Here is a 17,737-nt window from a genome sequence, read left to right as displayed (position 1 = left end):
TAAGATTTGCACTAAGGTTACACACAACAGATAAGGCTCTGCCACACTTCCTTTATTTTCAGTAATAGTAAAAGAATGCATATTTTAATACAATATATAAATAAAGAGTGCATATATTGAGTTGTATGTTTGCGTCTCAAACCTTTGGTCTGTCTGACTCTGTAGACAACACAGCCGGCATCAGGACGCAGCGCTCCGGATTCAACCGCCAGGAGCAGAACGTGTATCTGCTGCCCATCCTAGTGGTAGACAGCGGCCCTCCGGCCCTCAGCAGCACGGGGACCCTCACCATCCACGTGTGCGGCTGTGACACGGACGGAGCCATTCAGTCCTGCAACGCCACGGCCTACGTCATGTCAGCCGCGCTCAGCCCCGGCGCTCTCATCGCGCTGCTGGTCTGCATCCTCATCCTCATCGGTAAAGCCTTCACTTATTCACCTTATAGGAACATTATGAGTTATTCAATTCAATGCATTCCTCAATTCGTAACAACAAATGTGAAATGCATGCTTTAGGAAGCCAAGCAGGTAAGAAACTTGTATTTCAGTGTTGCATAGATTGTCCAGTTCAGTTTGTACTGCATTTCAAGGTGGATCAACTTCTGCTTATGCATTACTGGTGTCATTCCTGTGAGTTTATTGAATGTAAACAGCACGTTACATCACATCCTCACACGGATGCCAAGCGAAAGTAACCATGTTTTCTCTTTCCGCTGGTTGTGCGATGAAAGTCTTTGACAGACGGTGTTGATGCACGACTCTATGGCACCGGTCTCATGCTGTATGCGTGTAATATTGTGTTGCGGTTCTAGTTTTGAAGCAGTGTGACAGATCTGACAGCGTATTGAGTACCAACATCATGTAGCTTGACTGGTTGAACATCGTTGAGGTCATGGGTTTGAATTCTAGGGAACAAACAAAATGATGAAATTTATAGCTTGAATTCCGTGTTCACTGTGGACAAAAATGATCTGCCGTATGAGTAAATGCATGCCACAAGTCACTAAAAGTTAGGGCACACTTTACTCATTTTTATCTCATGGTCTTAAGAAACTCTTTTTAATTTATTGTTATTATTATTTATTTATTTATTTTTTACAAATTATTATTGTTGTATTAATTTTACATCCTTATTATTAACATATAGTTACATTTTTGTAAATCCATAAGTAAAGCAATTTTTACATTTTACTATAAAATTACATTTATATATGTTTTGCATGAAAAAATTATTAAAAAGTTATAGGTCATACTGAATAAGTTTATTTGAAAAAAATATTATATTTTTCTATTATATATATATATATATATATATATATATAATAATTAATTTAATAATAATAGTTACTAATTTAAAAATGTGTGTGTTTTAAATTTAATTTTTGTGATGCCAAAGCTAAAAAATTTAAGGTTTTTAAAAATGATGTTCTTATATCAATGCTTTATATCAACATATGTACTTATAACAGCGTCTTAATAATAAAGTAAGTTATAAGAATATTAATTACAGTTATTATTCTAAAAATGTACAATTCTAAAATTATTCTAAAACGTAGATGCCTCTAAACATTTATTCACACTTCTCATCTGATAGCTTTCCATTGATTTCCAATGTGTTCCCCATTCATTCATGCACACTCGTGCATTTATTATTTGTGGAATGCTGTTTGTAGATATTAAGTGGTAAATAACCCAGAAGATTCCTTTGTCATTCATGTACAGTAAGTATGTCATGGAATGTGTGTGCATGTGGGTCAATAGGTAGCTTTTTATTGTCATTCAACTGTACATACAGAGAGTGCACATATGAATGGAATTCCATTCCACTGGCTCATAAATACTGCACTAAACTAAACATGTACCACAAAATCAGTATAAAAATATACCATATAACACTAAAAGGAATGACAGCAGCATAAAAATATTAAATAATGTACACAGTAATTGGCGGCATCTAAAACAAAATTATAGCTTGTGGAAAAAAGCTATTACAGAACCTTACTTTTCTGCACCGAACGATGTGAAAGAAAGCGAGGGTCTCTCATCTGTATCATCTCACCTTTAACAAAACACAGGTGACCGACGGATCTCGAAGATGCAAGTATGTCCACTTGAGAATGTGCATTAATATCTGCATTCACAGAGCAATTATCAGAGGCTTTCAGCAGATATAGAACCAAGCCAGCTCTGAACATTTTTACCTCCACAACCGCTGTAACTCTTTTAATGGCCCGTCATCATTCTTTAAAAGCTGGGTTCAAATGCGGCAGGAGGCGAAAAACAAAACTAGAATGACATAAAAGCTGATCAATATTTTATTCAGCATCCTCTGCAGTTGCTCATCCCCCGAAAGCTTTTGTTCATGCAGAGCGAACACACGCGCAATATAGGGCTGGGTGAATGACATGCAGCCTCTCCGGCGGAGGACGGCTGAGTTAAGGGATGCTCAAAACGGATGTAGCCCTCGCTCGCAAAAAGAGCAGCATCAGCACCGCTGTCCCGGCGGAGCGCCCAGCTTTAAATAGAGCAGCCTTTCCAGACATCCACCCGTTCCCGTGTAGCGGAGCGGTGGACTGTGCTTCTCTTGTCATCTCTGAAAGTTTTATGACTTTCTCCTGGCCTCAGTATATCTGTCTTTATTTCTCTCTTCTCCACTTAGCGCTTTTCCCGTCCCTCTCTCTCTTTCTCAGGAAAGTATGCGACGTGAATTGTTCTCAGTCAGCTGAGCACGTTTCTGCTCATCTTTCCTGCAGTGAATCATTTATGGCAGAGGTGGGGGCAAGTCACACATGTTCAAGTCTCAAGCAAGTCTCAAGTCACAGTACAAACAAATCAAGCAAGTCAAGTCAAGTCAGTGGCTCACCTCAAGCAAGTCAAGTCGAGTCCTGATAAGGGTCAAGTCAAGTCACAGTATCAAACAGGAACAAATATATTTTTGCCACACGACCTTATTCATTTTTCCTCAGAAATTGACTTTTTTAATGATACATTTTAAATAATAATGTTTTAAATATAACATTTTGAAAATAGGCAAAATACTACTTTGTATACCGATAAGTCTGTAATTGAGAAAATATTGATAAAAATACAAGATAAAAATATGTCTCTCATATTTATGTTACATTGAGTTTGACCATCCTAGGAGACAAAGATAATAGATGTTTGAAAATGATTTTGCATTAAATATCTCCAGTGAAGACTGGGATTCAGTCTGGGAGCACGCTAAAGAATTTCAGTGTGTAACAAAACATGCTATTCAATTTTAAATAATATGCTGACTACAAATCACCCCTTATATCAGAAATAAAATGGACCCAAAATTTTCATCGGATATAGACACCCTATTTGGACTGTTTCTTTCACTTTGCATGATTGCCTACATTGTTCTTGAAAACTACTGTCATCATGGCTCAAAACAAGAAGCCTATTGCTGTTAATGTTTATGTATCTTCCCCTGTAGCTTATCCATTTCTTTGATTTTATCTTAATAAGAAATCTAAATTGACAGCTGTGCATTTAAGGTCTGCTTAAGCTTTTTGTTTTGTTTCGTTTTTGTTTTCTGTTTGTTCTGTAGGAAAAATAATTAATTAAAAAAATTGAAGATAGAAATATGAAATTAACTGATAGACCAACTCTATGACATTAATGCCGCCAGTAAGTGGTGGCAAATCACAGCTTTATCACAGAAGTATTCACTGAACCGATTCATTCAAAACAGTTGATTCGTTCATGAACAAGCAAGAATGGGCCACTGAATCACTCAACCGATTCGTTCAAATCCCTGGATTCGTTCAGTATTCAGTGTGTTGCTTAGAGGCGCGCGTAACTCTAGCTGTGGGCTCAACGGAACTGTTGGCAGCCGCGCTGAAAATATTACTAAATATCGTATGTTATAAATATAAAAACTCACACTAGGGCCATTTTGACAACATGTCTTGGATTTTGGGTTCAAGAGAAATATCACTATTCGATAAAACACTGTGGTTTCCGTGGTACAATTCAATATAGCCTATTGATTTATAAAGAGGGATACTCGACACTAAAGCACTGTTTTGAGAGGCAAACGCCAGCAAAATTAAAGTTTGACGTCGTTAATTATAAACACGAGATTAATCATTTATAATCACTTTAATTTAATGACAGACCTAAACTGAATTTAAGACCAATGCTGTTTTCAACTAACGAACAAGCTTACATACCTTTCCTTTATGAAGTGGTGACGTCCTGGCTTTGCAAATGCATACAGTTATGAAGTGTTAATCCAAACATCGCGAGCTTCTCTTGCTCCGTATATTTGGCGCGCTGTGTTCCTGTGCTCGTCATGAACTGCGCAGACTCAGATCACTTCTGCCGCTGGTTCAGTGGCTTGCGTTTTGTTTACCAAATTATGTCGTAATGATTTATAATAATAATTAGAGTTGTTATAAAATCAAGTCCTGCCGAGTCATGAAGGTCAAGTCAAGTCAAGTCTCAAGTCACTGGATCTCAAGTCCAAGTCAAGTCGAGTCATTTTCTTTATTTAGTCAAACAAGTCACAAGTCCTTAAATTTGCGACTCGAGTCAGACTCGAGTCAAGTCATGTGACTCGAGTCCCCCACCTCTGATTTATGGGTCATGTGCGGGTCATCAAACGCACCTCATTTCTGTTTAATTAACCGTGTTTGCTAAGTCAAGCATCACTATCACTATTGCTCGTACTTTTGGTTAGGGGTTTTCAAAACTATTAACCTGAAGTATTAAAGCTTGTCGGGGAAAAGTGTGCTGTTAAATTTGTAAGTGATCAGGCATAAGATATTTGTTAAATATAGCCCCCCAAAAAAAAAGCATTTCTAGAGTAATTTTGTTTTATGTTTTAAGCTTTTTATTTAAAATGATATATATATATATATATATATATATATATATATATATCATTTTAAATAAAAAGCTTAATATATATATATATATGTATATATATTTTTAATTATGTATCTATTTACTATTCTGTTTTAATATAATTTTAGTCTGTTATTTTTATTTTATTTTAGCTTGTTTTCACCTATTTTAGCTTGTTTTAGTCTATTTTAGCTGTATTTGGAATCATAATTCATAATAATTTCATTTTCTATTCTATGCTGTTCAGTTCTATACTCTTTCCAGTTTACTCTTTCCGTACCTTACTCCTTTTTTATTGTTTTATGCAATTTTTTATTATATATTATTTTTATGTTTTAAGCATTTATTTATTCACTTATTTATTTTAATTATGTATCTATTTTTATTTTATTTTATTTGTTTTTGTGTATATTTTAAATTTTACTTTATTTTAGGCTATTTTAATATAAATGGAATCATTATTTGGAAACGTAACCACAGAGGCTCTTTCCGTGCAATACTGTAAATACAGTAAAACCACCTAGCATCCACATAGCAATTCCCTGGCATCCACTCACAACACTGAGTTTTTGCAAGGACAAACACCACTTACATTTTATACATGTCTCATCATTTAGTCATTCGTTTTATTAGTGCAAATATGTGAGCGAAGAACCTCAAAATTGATCTCTAATTAATAATTCAATTTAATTGTTGTCCCAAAGGACTTGATCCTCCTCTGAAATGAACATCAATTAAAACTGAAGCAGCACTGTGAAGCTGAAAGGCAGAAACGGCTGAAAGTTTAATGCTGGATGTTTTAAATCTGTGATGTTTGAGAGCACAGTTGGCGTGTGAATGTTTGGCAGCACTGAATAGTCATTGATGAGCACTGAGAACACTTGCAGCCACCTTCAAATCCCAGATGGACGAATACAATTCATACTCAGATTATGGAACATCTGTGTTCTAGCCAAATATTCTAGCCTAGGTATGAGACTGTATTGTATTCAATGATGTTCTGTTCTGTTCAGTTCGGTTCCATGCTAGTTCTGGTCCTTCTGATTGGTCAATAGCACGTTTTTACATTTTTATTTCTCTACATTTTAAGCTTTTTATTTGTATTTTTTAATTATATAATTTATGTTAATTTAATTTAATTTAAAACTATTTTATTCTATTCTATTTGTATCTAAATGGAATGAAAAAATAAATGTTTAAACTAAACAACTACATTTTTTAACTAAACATATTTCATAACAACTATATTATGTGCTAAATATTTGTTCAATAGTCATCTAACAGAACCTGCTGTTCGTTTCCCCTCTTTAGGCTTTTTTTATTTTTCCAATATTTTATTCTTTATTACCTATTTAACATTTTTTATTTAATTTGATTAATTTTCTTATTTTAGTATATATATATATTTTTTTTATTTTAGCCTATTTGATTCTATTTTAATCTAAATTCTGATTGATATTCAAGTAATATGACCTGTTGTAGCCTATTGTTTTTTTTTTTTTTTTTTTTATTATAATTATTGTTGTATTTAATATTTATATTTTGTATTTAATGTTTGATTTTTATTTAATTAATTTTGTCTATTTTTTTTTTTTTTTTAAATGTAATTAAAACAGTTTTTGGAAATATAATTTATAGTAGGATTGGTGTTGTCTATGTTCCATTCTACACTATTCTCTAGAACCTATTCTGTTCTATACTAATTCCCGTCCTGACTTCTGATTGGTCAATATTCAAACAGTCGGTTGTACCATGTTCCTTTATATAATTCATAAAATTAAAAAGATAAAATTCATAGTGGGATTATGGCTCAAGAGTCTCTGTTCAATTGTAATCTAGTCTAGTAATCTAGTCGTTGTTCTTCTAGTCTAGTCTTGATGTAATGGAAAGTTTCACCAGTATATCTTCTCTTGGTTGAGTGCACAGATCGGACAGATCTCATGACGTTGGAAGGAAGCGGGTGTCCCTCGCCTTCCTCGAACGCCGCACCGTTCCTATTAGATCAATTTGTGGCATGATAAGGAGGGAATGAAAACAAATTTCTGCCTAATTAGCTTCAAACAAACAACCCCTCCATCAGTTAATTCTGAGGGTGACGTGATAAATCCATTTGGGCGCAGCAAGGCATCTGCACACATCCGTCCCAATTACAGCCCATCTGCCATGATGGGAGTCCTGGCCACCCGCCGCCCAAGGGTAAATTAGCCATCTTGTCAGGTTCGCTTAACCGAACATCTGCACGGCAAGAAGTCGCAACATGTTTCACAAGGGCAAGTACATAACGTGTATCTTCACCTGACACCTTCAGCGCAACTGTGAGAGCCGAGGCCGGATTCACAGCTCAGTCCAGATGTAGGTTGTCTCAACAAGAAGTTAACATTGAGTTGCATTGTAGAAACAATAGTGTCTGATTTTTTTTTTTTTTTTTCTGTTTTGCTAATGAAAACCATTCCAAACAAGCCAGATCAGAACATTTGTGAGCCTCAGAGCAACACTGTGGTGTTTAGTTTCTGAATTAATTTGTTTTTGAACAAATCAGTCGAGTCAATGATTCAGTGATCCATTCATAAAGACTAAATCAGCCATTTTAAACTAATCATTTGAGTTAGTGATTCAATGATTCATTAATAAAGACCTTCATTTGCTTTGTTTCTAAATGAATCACCCATTTTAAACAAATCATTTGAGTCAGTGATTCGGTGATCCATTCATTATGACAGTCACTTGCATCGGTTCTAAATGAATCAGCTGTTTTGAGCTAATAATTTGAATCAGTGATTTCATGATTCATTCATAAAGACAGCCACTTGCTTTCTTTTCTAAATGAATCAGCCGTTTTGAACAAATCATCTGAATCAGTGACTCAATGATCCATTCATAAAGAAAGTCACTTACTTCATTTGTAAATGAATCATCCGTTTTGAACAAAAAGTTTGAATGAATGATTCAATGAATCAATCATTAAGTCACGGTCTTGTCGCAACTTACTGGCAGTTTTAATGTCGTCATTTATCCATGATGACAGGCCTAAACCAGCCAAAGTAACAGCACAAAAATACACTCGGCAAAATATCGTTTAATTATCGTTATCAAAAAAAAATCCCAATAAATATCAAGAGAGAATTTTTTGCCAATATCACACATTCAATTCTTTTTGCGGTCTATGCAATCGATGCATGCAATCCCCTAATGTGTCTAAAGACTAGTCTGCATGCATGCATCTCATGCCATCTTCACAGGAATTAGCACATTTAGTATGCATCATGCACTGCAAATGCAGTCTGTGTAACTCAATTCACTTTACCTGCCTCATGGCCATTTAGAGTCCTTGATCATGCCAGAATCGAAGAATAACATGAAGGGAGAGCGCGGTCAAAGACTTATCTCCCCGAGGCTTATGGAAAAATACTGAATCAAAGAGCCAGAGAGCGTCTTTGAGGAGTTGCACCGCGCGTCTTTCTATCTGCAGCATTATTCGCTCGGGTGTTTTTAGCCATTTGCTGGTGAGTAAACAATTGCAAAACGGCCTATCCCGAGTCAGTTACGTAGATTAATATGCCTGCCATCTTTTCTCCTCCCAACATGTTTAGGGTAGATAAACGCTGACAGCGAGTGCTGGCTGAAAGACATAAACAGTAGTAAGTAATCATAAATACTTCTCACCGGTTTATCCTGTGAAAGCGAAGTTATGAAACTCCAGGTGCGGGCTACGGCTGCTGAATTGGAAATCTGATTTATTTGTCATTTCCAGAAAGGGCCGGAGCGTGTTGTTCATTTTCTGCCTTGTTTGTACGCCGCTTTGTCAGTTTTCATATGGTTGGAGCTGCTCGTAAAGCTCGGCGTTAGACGGATGGTCCACGGCGAGCAAAATTTGCTTCAACTTCACAGCTAGAGCCTTCATAATGCACTCTAATACACTGTTATTTGTTCCCATCTACCACAAAAGTCATCCATAAAACAAGCTTCCCAGTGCAGTCTGGGCTCTAAATATATAGTTTTGTCCTCAAAAACACTTCTTTTTTTTTTTTTGCTTATGTAACTCGTACGCTGTACCTTTGGAAGGTAATAGACTGTGATTGGCTGCAAACTGACAGACACATAGAAATTGACACGTGTCAGGTCAAGCACATCCGATAGTTTTTCTCACAATCTGCAGTGCTTGGTAAGGAAGGCATCGCTGTTAATATTGCTCTTGCTTAAGGATGGGGATTTGGTCAAACCCTGAACAAAGTCTGATATCAAAATGTGACTTTTGTGGCTTCAATTTGTCTGTTAGCTTTGAGGCCAACTGCAATGGGATTTAAAAGTCGGGGGACACATTGATAATGAGATTCAAAATCATATTTAAGCCTGGAGACAGAAAAAAAAAAAAGAATAAAATAAAGAAAATTAGCTGAAATATATTTTGGATTGTGCACTAGTATGTCTAGATAACAAAACAAATATGCAAATGAGAGCAAATTTTCAGTTCAACTTTTTTACAGTTATTCTGATAATATAATTTGTAATTAATGTATTTTATTGCATTTTCACTAGTGGTCTCATTTGGACCCCATGAAGTCATGACAAGAAAAGATTGAATTAGATTCAACATACATTATATACAGTGAGGAAAATAAGTATTTGAACACCCTGCTATTTTGCAAGTTCTCCCACTTAGAAATCATGGAGGGGTCTGAAATTGTCATCGTATGTGCATGTCCACTGTGAGAGACATAATCTAAAAAAAAATCCAGAAATCACAATGTATGATTTTTTAACTATTTATTTGTATGATACAGCTGCAAATAAGTATTTGAACACCTGTCTATCAGCTAGAATTCTGACCCTCAAAGACCTGTTAGTCTGCCTTTAAAATGTCCACCTTCACTCCATTTATTATCCTAAATTAGATGAGGTCGTTTGAGGTCGTTAGCTGCATAAAGACACCTGTCCACCCCATACAATCAGTAATAATCCAACTACTAACATGGCCAAGACCAAAGAGCTGTCCAAAGACACTAGAGACAAAATTGTACACCTCCACAAGGCTGGAAAGGGCTACAGGGAAATTGCCAAGCAGCTTGGTGAAAAAAGGTCCACTGTTGGAGCAATTATTAGAAAATGGTAGAAGCTAAACATGACTGTCAATCTCCCTCGGACTGGGGCTCCATGCAAGATCTCACCTCGTGGGGTCTCAATGATCCTAAGAAAGGTGAGAAATCAGCCCAGAATTACACGGGAGGAGCTGGTCAATGACCTGAAAAGAGCTGGGACCACCGTTTCCAAGGTTACTGTTGGTAATACACTAAGACGTCATGGTTTGAAATCATGCATGGCACGGAAGGTTCCCCTGCTTAAACCAGCACATGTCCAGGCCCGACTTAAGTTTGCCAATGACCATTTGGATGATCCAGAGGAGTCATGGGAGAAAGTCATGTGGTCAGATGAGACCAAAATATAACTTTTTGGTTATAATTCCACTAAACGTGTTTGGAGGAAGAAGAATGATGAGTACCATCCCAAGAACACCATCCCTACTGTGAAGCATGGGGTGGTAGCATCATGCTTTGGGGTGTTTTTCTGCACATGGGACAGGGCGACTGCACTGTATTAAGGAGAGGATGACCGGGGCTATGTATTGCGAGATTTTGGGGAACAACCTCCTTCCCTCAGTTAGAGCATTGAAGATGGGTCGAGGCTGGGTCTTCCAACATGACAATGACCCGAAGCACACAGCCAGGATAACCAAGGAGTGGCTCTGTAAAAGCATATCAAGGTTCTGGCGTGGCCTAGCCAGTCTCCAGACCTAAACCCAATAGAGAATCTTTGGAGGAGCTCAAACTCCGTGTTTCTCAGCGACAGGCCAGAAACCTGACTGATCTAGAGAAGATCTGTGTGGAGGAGTGGGCCAAAATCCCTCCTGCAGTGTGTGCAAACCTGGTGAAAAACTACAGGAAACGTTTGACCTCTGTAATTGCAAACAAAGGCTACTGTACCAAATATTAACATTGATTTTCTCAGGTGTTCAAATACTTATTTGCAGCTGTATCATACAAATAAATAGTTAAAAAATCATACATTGTGATTTCTGGATTTTTTTTAGATTATGTCTCTCACAGTGGACATGCACCTACGATGACAATTTCAGACCCCTCCATGATTTCTAAGTGGGAGAACTTGCAAAATAGCAGGGTGTTCAAATACTTATTTTCCTCACTGTATATATATATATATATATATATATATATACAGTATATATTCATTGATGGGAGAGTTGTTAAGCAAACTTGAGCTACTGACACAGTATATCAGGCTGATGTGTTTCAAGTAGTAGTTAAAGAGCATAGAAAATAAAATGTTTACTGCCAAATTCTGAAGCTTTTATACATTATACAACAGAAAAGAAGGTGAAAGAGAAGTTCAAGTTCAAGTTCATTTTATTTGTATAGCACATTTACAACAGCCACCAGGCTGACCAAAGTGCTTTACAGAAAATCAAGATTATAGCCTACCACATACACAGAAAACAAACCCGACAGAATTTAATACAAGTCCTTTTCATCTTAATAAAGAAAAAAAGTGAGCATAGTTCTAAAATGTACATATTTCAAAATATATTTAGGAAACTAAAGCTTGGATTAATTAGAGCATGAACTTTTCTTATGTAAAAATTTAAAAAAAAAATTAAAGACTGCATTGAAATACATGTAAATCTGAGGCAATGTTTCTTAAAATGAAGGATTTTTGAGCACTTTTAGGTACTTCATTGCCATTTTCTACTATTGCATAAACGGTTGTCTGAGAGCTTTCATCCCAGTCATTCGTCCTCAAACGGAAAGATGAAAGAAATCCTTGCCTGACCCCAGACATTTCCCTCTCAAGATTAGAACGCCAGCCAAGACAATGGCTCTCTTATTACATTAATAATTATGTAAAATGGATAGTCTTTGATCAGACATGTGCCTCCAGAGAAAACATGCTTAATGAAATATTCAGATGATCACTTACCGAATTTGAACTTCACACCACAGACATTATATATTGAGTTTATGCATCATGATTTTTGCATCTTTGCATCTAAAGACCTGTTGAAATTAAAACTGTAGTTTGTGGCTTTTAGTAGCCAACAGGCAGTTGAAGAAAATATATTCTATTCATTGTTATGATTTTTGTAAATCCAGTAGTCATGTGCCCTCTCAATTTTCTGTGTAATTATAGCCACTAATGACTGGACTTTGTGTTAATGTCCACAAAACTGGAAAACTTTCTGAATGTGGTCTATTTTAGAAAGGTATTTTTTTTGGAATCTGATTACGTAATTCAGATTAGATGTAATTAGTTACTACCCAGCACCGCCAGCAGAGCTGTGATGTAAACCAAAAGCTATTCAAGCTGCTGTTTCCCCACAATATTAGTAGAAGTAGTACAGTCTTTAATACTTCAGCTATGAATATGCATGTTTACTGTTTATATTTTGTGAGCTGTGTGATGAAGAGCCAAACCATGACAGCAGATTTAATTAAACGTCGATTTGTTGTCCAGCAGAAAGCAGACAACAGAATTGAACACGGTGCATGCTTCAGTCCACATCATCATAAAACACAATAATGTTGTAAACATGACACTGCATTAAAACTACAGCAAACTGACCAACTTAAACATATAGTAATTAACATAAATTGTTAAATAACAATTATTCCAGTTTGCAAAATGAAATAAAAATGACACTTTTACATTTTTAAAGAAATTTTCTGTGAAAAATCATAAATCCGATCACTTAGAGTAACAGCATGATTTGAGGTATAAATCATTTCCATAGTGCAAACGGTGTGGATGCATGAAGTTTAATACCTCGGGTTTTGGGTTTGTGCATGCAACTAACTTTTGAACAGTCAATCTCAAAACCTCCTAGTGCAGTAACCTACATTGCTAAATCGCTGCTTTTGTCTCCAGTTTTAGGAGGCTTAAAACAGATGCATGGATGGAATTAGGTCAGACCTTTTTTCTCTAACCGGATATCCATATTAAATACATCAACGTTTCCCAAATTGGAATTGGTTGGCTTTTAGAGTCTGTAAATGCAGCGGTGAATATTGCTGCCGGTTCTGTGTTTATTAAAACAACACTGACAGATGAAATGCAAGAAAGACGCTATACAATCACAAACGCAGAGGATAATTAACATAATTCAGCTGAGATTAAGGGTTCATTGATTTATTGAGAGGGATGCTGCTTTTGTTTTCTGACTCATTAATTTATTAAATGATCCATCTCAATTGTTTGCCTTTTCAGTTCGCGTTTAATTCCTCATTCATATCTGCGCTGCACCTCGCGGCGAAGCTTTGTGAACGTCTCATTTATTTGTAATCCTTTCTGCACTTCTCCTCTCAATCACATATTGTTAGTGAATGAAGACAATGGGATGGCAGATATATCACTTAATAACCAGTCTCATGAATAATGCAATCGGTCGAGTGCACTAAACTCCGCCTTAAAATGCTACTGACCAATCCTGGCTTAGCAGCTGTTGCTGTGTGTATAATTCTATGAGAAGTTTATGCTTTTTCTAATGGATTTTCAGAGAAAGAATAATATGCAGTGAGTTTGTTTTACCATTGAATGGATATTAAGCATATTTGAGCAAAAATTCCATCGTAAGTAGCAGTAACCAAAAGAGGCGGAGCTTAGCAAAGGGTCAATTCTAATAGAAACTGCAGTGAGATTATTTTGTCAAGCATTGTTCTGATGACGCAGTAGTTGAAATGCTACAGAAAGGACAAGTCTCTCATTAAAATTAAGATGCGGTTTGTAATAAGTTCCCTCGCTGCATAGCGTTGCCAGGTTGGGTTTGTTAATATCCTCCTCGTGTTGTGGTGTGATCCACTGAGGAAAGTCGACTGCTGCTGTACAGAAGCGGCTCAGTTGTTTACTAAAGAGTCAATTTGAGGTTAATGGATTTTCCTTTTCCTATTTGAGACTATTTAGTTTTCTAATAAGTCATTTTCTTGGAAACTTTGATGCTTGACACCTTCGTAGGCTTTGCATATTTTAAATAAACTGTATTAATTTGTCATAATTTGATGTTGAGGCATATGTTAACAAAGCTCCCCTTCAACATTACATTTTTTCCCTGAGATTAAAAGGTTAATTTAGCTTGCTTTCCTCACCGCTGTGGTCCTGATTTGCATTGTGAGGTTAAAGTCACGAAACTGTGTTTTCCACAATGTATCTTTCTTTTTTAGTGTTTTTGAAAGAGTTCTCTTCTGCTCACCAAGACTGCATTTATTTCAACAAAAATACAGTAAAAATATGAAATATTATTCAAATTTAAAATAGCTGTTTTGTATGTGAATATCTGTTAAAATGTAATTTATTTCTGTGATCAAAGCTGAATTTTCAGCATCATTACTCCAGTCTTCAGTGTCACATGATCTTCAGAAATCTATATATATTATATACTCAATAATTTTAAGGCAACGGGTTTCCTTAATTTTTTTTAAGATAAGTCAACTTATCACTTTTTACAGTGTACCCATATCACACCTCAATAGCAGCAAAAGTGTTTTGCAATACAATATGAACACAATAAGTACATTGTACTTCTTTTTTGATGTAAGTACATAGTAGTTAAGGCCACCTAATATAAAGTGTGACCGGTTTATTTATTGTTATTATTGTTGTTGTTGTTTTACTAAATTTTTCTCTTGTTGTTGTTTTACTGGTTTAAAAAAAAAAAAAAACAACACTATGGGCCAGATTTACTAACAGCTTATGCAGTTAAAATATTACTGTCAGGATTTACTAAAGACGCGCAGTGACGAGTTAGCACTGAAAAGGTGTGGGCATATCATTGAATATGCATTTGTAGGAGTTTCCCTTTCAGACGCAAAATTTATGGGAGGATATTATTCAAATGAATAACTAACATTTTACTAACATTTGCGCTCATCAAATTACTGGTATTTGTGCCATTATTTAACACCCAAAAAAGCATGTCTTAAACCAGCTGTTAGTTTGCCCTGCTCTTGGTAGATTGCGCTGGTCATTATGGAAATAATCTGGCTGCATCTGTGTTCTTTAATGTGCGCACTGCCGGTAAATCACATGCAGAATTTTCCCCTCCCATGGGCGCTTTTATGGAATTGCGCTCTAACACTAATTTGCCCTGTTTAGTAAGTCTGGCCCTATCTGTCTAAATCTCTCTTCATTACTTCACTGTGTCTGAAAGTTCACAATGTCTTTGAAGGTCAATTGCAATAAATTGCTTTTTGGACTTTCAGAGTATGATGAACTTTTCCATTTCAAAAGATTTGATTCTTCATAACATGATGTCTATTCCAACCTCAGGCCTGTTGAATAAAGCTGTCTTGCTTGTCTCTCGTTGTTCCTTTAGTCCTGGTGCTGCTGATCCTGACCCTCAAGCGTCACAGGAAGGGCCAGCGCATGTCCGAAGACGAGGAGGACATGCGCGACAACGTCATCAAGTACAACGACGAGGGCGGCGGCGAGCAGGACACCCAGGCGTACGACATGAGCGCCCTGCGCAGCCTCTACGACTTCCCCGAGGTCAAAAACTCAGACTCGGGCCCCGACCTGCGCCCGATCCCGCAGTGGATCCAGAACAGAGTGGTTGGAGACGGCGGCCCGGCCGATTTCACGGTTTTCAAAGGCTACATACGCAAGAAGGTGGAGCAGGCGGACGCAGACTTATCGGTGCCGCCATACGACTCGTTCCAGACTTACGCTTTCGAGGGCAGCAGCTCGCCGGCTCTCTCGCTAAGCTCCATCCGTACGCTGTCTACCACCTCGGAGCAGGACTTCTCGTACCTCAGCGACTGGGGGCCACGCTTCAGGCAACTGGCCGGATATTACGCCCCGGCCCAGCCTGAGGAAGAAGGATCCTAGCACCATCCTCTGATCAGCATCCCGCTCCCAGAGTCGTTTTTTTCTCTCTGCAGTTCCGCATTGACGTTTTTTTGGATCCCAGTCAGTCCGGAGAGTTTTGATGTCACCCATTACACTTTGTAAAGTGACATCTCATCTTGTAGAAAAGTTCAGGACAAATATTGAAGGAGAAAAGCACTAGGCTGGGTGCTGGGCAAACCTCCAACATCTTCTCACCTGTCAGCGAGAGCAAGAGGAACGGGGCTGTGCCATATGCACCACGAAGAACAACCATACTTTGCTTTTTTTGTGATTTCTTTTCCCATCTGTGGAGATAAAGGACTTCAAGTCAGTGGGATCCGGATGGATACAGTGAAAAGACTTTTTAAGTACCAACATTACAAAAAAAAACAATTTAAATATGTATTTATTTAAAGAAAAATGAACAAACAAAAAAAGTAAAACAATATTTATGTATTTATTGCTTTCTATTTATTTATTTATTTATTCATCCTGGCAATGGACTGAAATACAAAAATGGACAATTTTCTGAAAAATTTGTCAGGGTGACAGACAAGGACTGAATATCGTGTGGGTAAAAAACAAAAACAAAAAAAACAACAAAAAAATAAAAAAACTTTTGGGGTGGGATCGCTGAGAGGAGTTTGCAAACTATCAGTGACAGTAAATCAGTATTGAAAATATTTGTATTTATTTTTTAGAAACTCTTTTTGTAAAATACGAAGCGATTCTGCTGGAGAAAAGTAACGGCTGTTGAGGTGAATCTCACAAAAACTTGTCTAGGTTACACTTCACCCCCAAATCAAGAGAATAAAATAAGAAATGGCATTTCTCTATGCATGAAGAAGATGAAGTCTGTTTTAATTGTGTTTATGACAATTAAGTATTTTGTCCCCAAAGTTACTGTAATGCAACTTTTTGTATTCATTATTCCCAATAAGATTCTCTGGACTATATAAGAGTTAAATATTGGTAAATCACTGTCATTTTTATTACATTATTGAGAATTTGGGGAAAATGTGCTTAATTGTCATAACAATAGGCTTCATTTACTTTCTGCAAAATAAATGTGTTTTGTTCTTTGGGTTTTCTAGTGAAATGTGATTCTTTGACAGTTTTTGTGAGCATTGGTTTTGTCTTGTCATACATTTTGTGTGTTGTGTTGCTTTTCAACTAATTATCCAGATCACTTGTTGTGGATATTGCATTCGGCATTGAATCGGTTTTCAAGGGAAGTTTTGAAAGACAAGACAACATGGCACAATGCACAACAAGAAACAAACGAGACCATCTGACAGGTTCTTTATCGTTTTTTTCAGATATCCCTGATATACATGTTCATTGATGATTTGTGCGTGTGCCGAGATGTTTCCAGATTGCTTTCCTTTGGGTGATTTGATTGGTTTTTGATCATTCTGTGTTGGGTTGAGGATGATGAACTTGAGACGGGGTGGAGCAGTCCTGTTTTTCCCTGAACCAGCACCCTTAAATGTCCACCCAAAATGCAGATGTATGGCTAAAAATACAATTGAATTCATCAATAAATATTTACGGTTTTTCAAGAAATTTCTTTGGTGACTTTTTGGGACACAAAAGAGTGCGTACTGGATGATAAATCACTTGAGAAAACATGTCCAGGTCACATTTTAGCCCAAAATCAAAACAATTGTTGTTGTTTTCCCCTGTTTTGGTTCCAAATTCTTATTCTCATCTCTGTTAAGCATCTTTATTTATTTATTTGTTTGTTTTGTAATTCTTATTGTTCTCAGTGGTGATTCTCATTACTGTAATACCTTTTTAAAATACTATAATAAATGTACTTTTTAATTCAAAATTTGCATAAATGAATGGCAACATAAGAAATATATCTATGATGTATAAATAACTATTTAAATATGTATTTTTTGCGTTACAATAATGAGAATTTGGGGAGAAAATGTTCGTTTATGTTATGCTAAAATGAAAATGTGCTGAAT

At 36.5% G+C, this 17,737-nt stretch overlaps 1 protein-coding gene across 3 annotated transcripts in view; it reads left to right on the top strand.

Annotated features, from left to right (window-relative positions):
- Positions 1-17,307, top strand: part of LOC131542803 (cadherin-22-like) — a 220,011-nt gene extending 202,704 nt beyond the window's left edge. For all 3 annotated transcript variants that reach the window (XM_058779807.1, XM_058779808.1, XM_058779809.1), the window contains exons 11-12: positions 166-417; positions 15,250-17,307. In XM_058779807.1, coding sequence (XP_058635790.1) covers positions 166-417; positions 15,250-15,761 — 764 coding nt within the window. In that variant the 3' untranslated portion in view covers positions 15,762-17,307. The remainder of the gene's footprint in view (positions 1-165; positions 418-15,249) is intronic.
- Positions 17,308-17,737: the final 430 nt, after the last annotated feature.

The sequence above is a fragment of the Onychostoma macrolepis genome, chromosome 06 (assembly GCF_012432095.1).
Source record: "Onychostoma macrolepis isolate SWU-2019 chromosome 06, ASM1243209v1, whole genome shotgun sequence".
Classification (NCBI taxonomy): Eukaryota; Metazoa; Chordata; class Actinopteri; order Cypriniformes; family Cyprinidae; genus Onychostoma; species Onychostoma macrolepis.
This window is presented reverse-complemented; position numbering and strand designations above follow the sequence as displayed.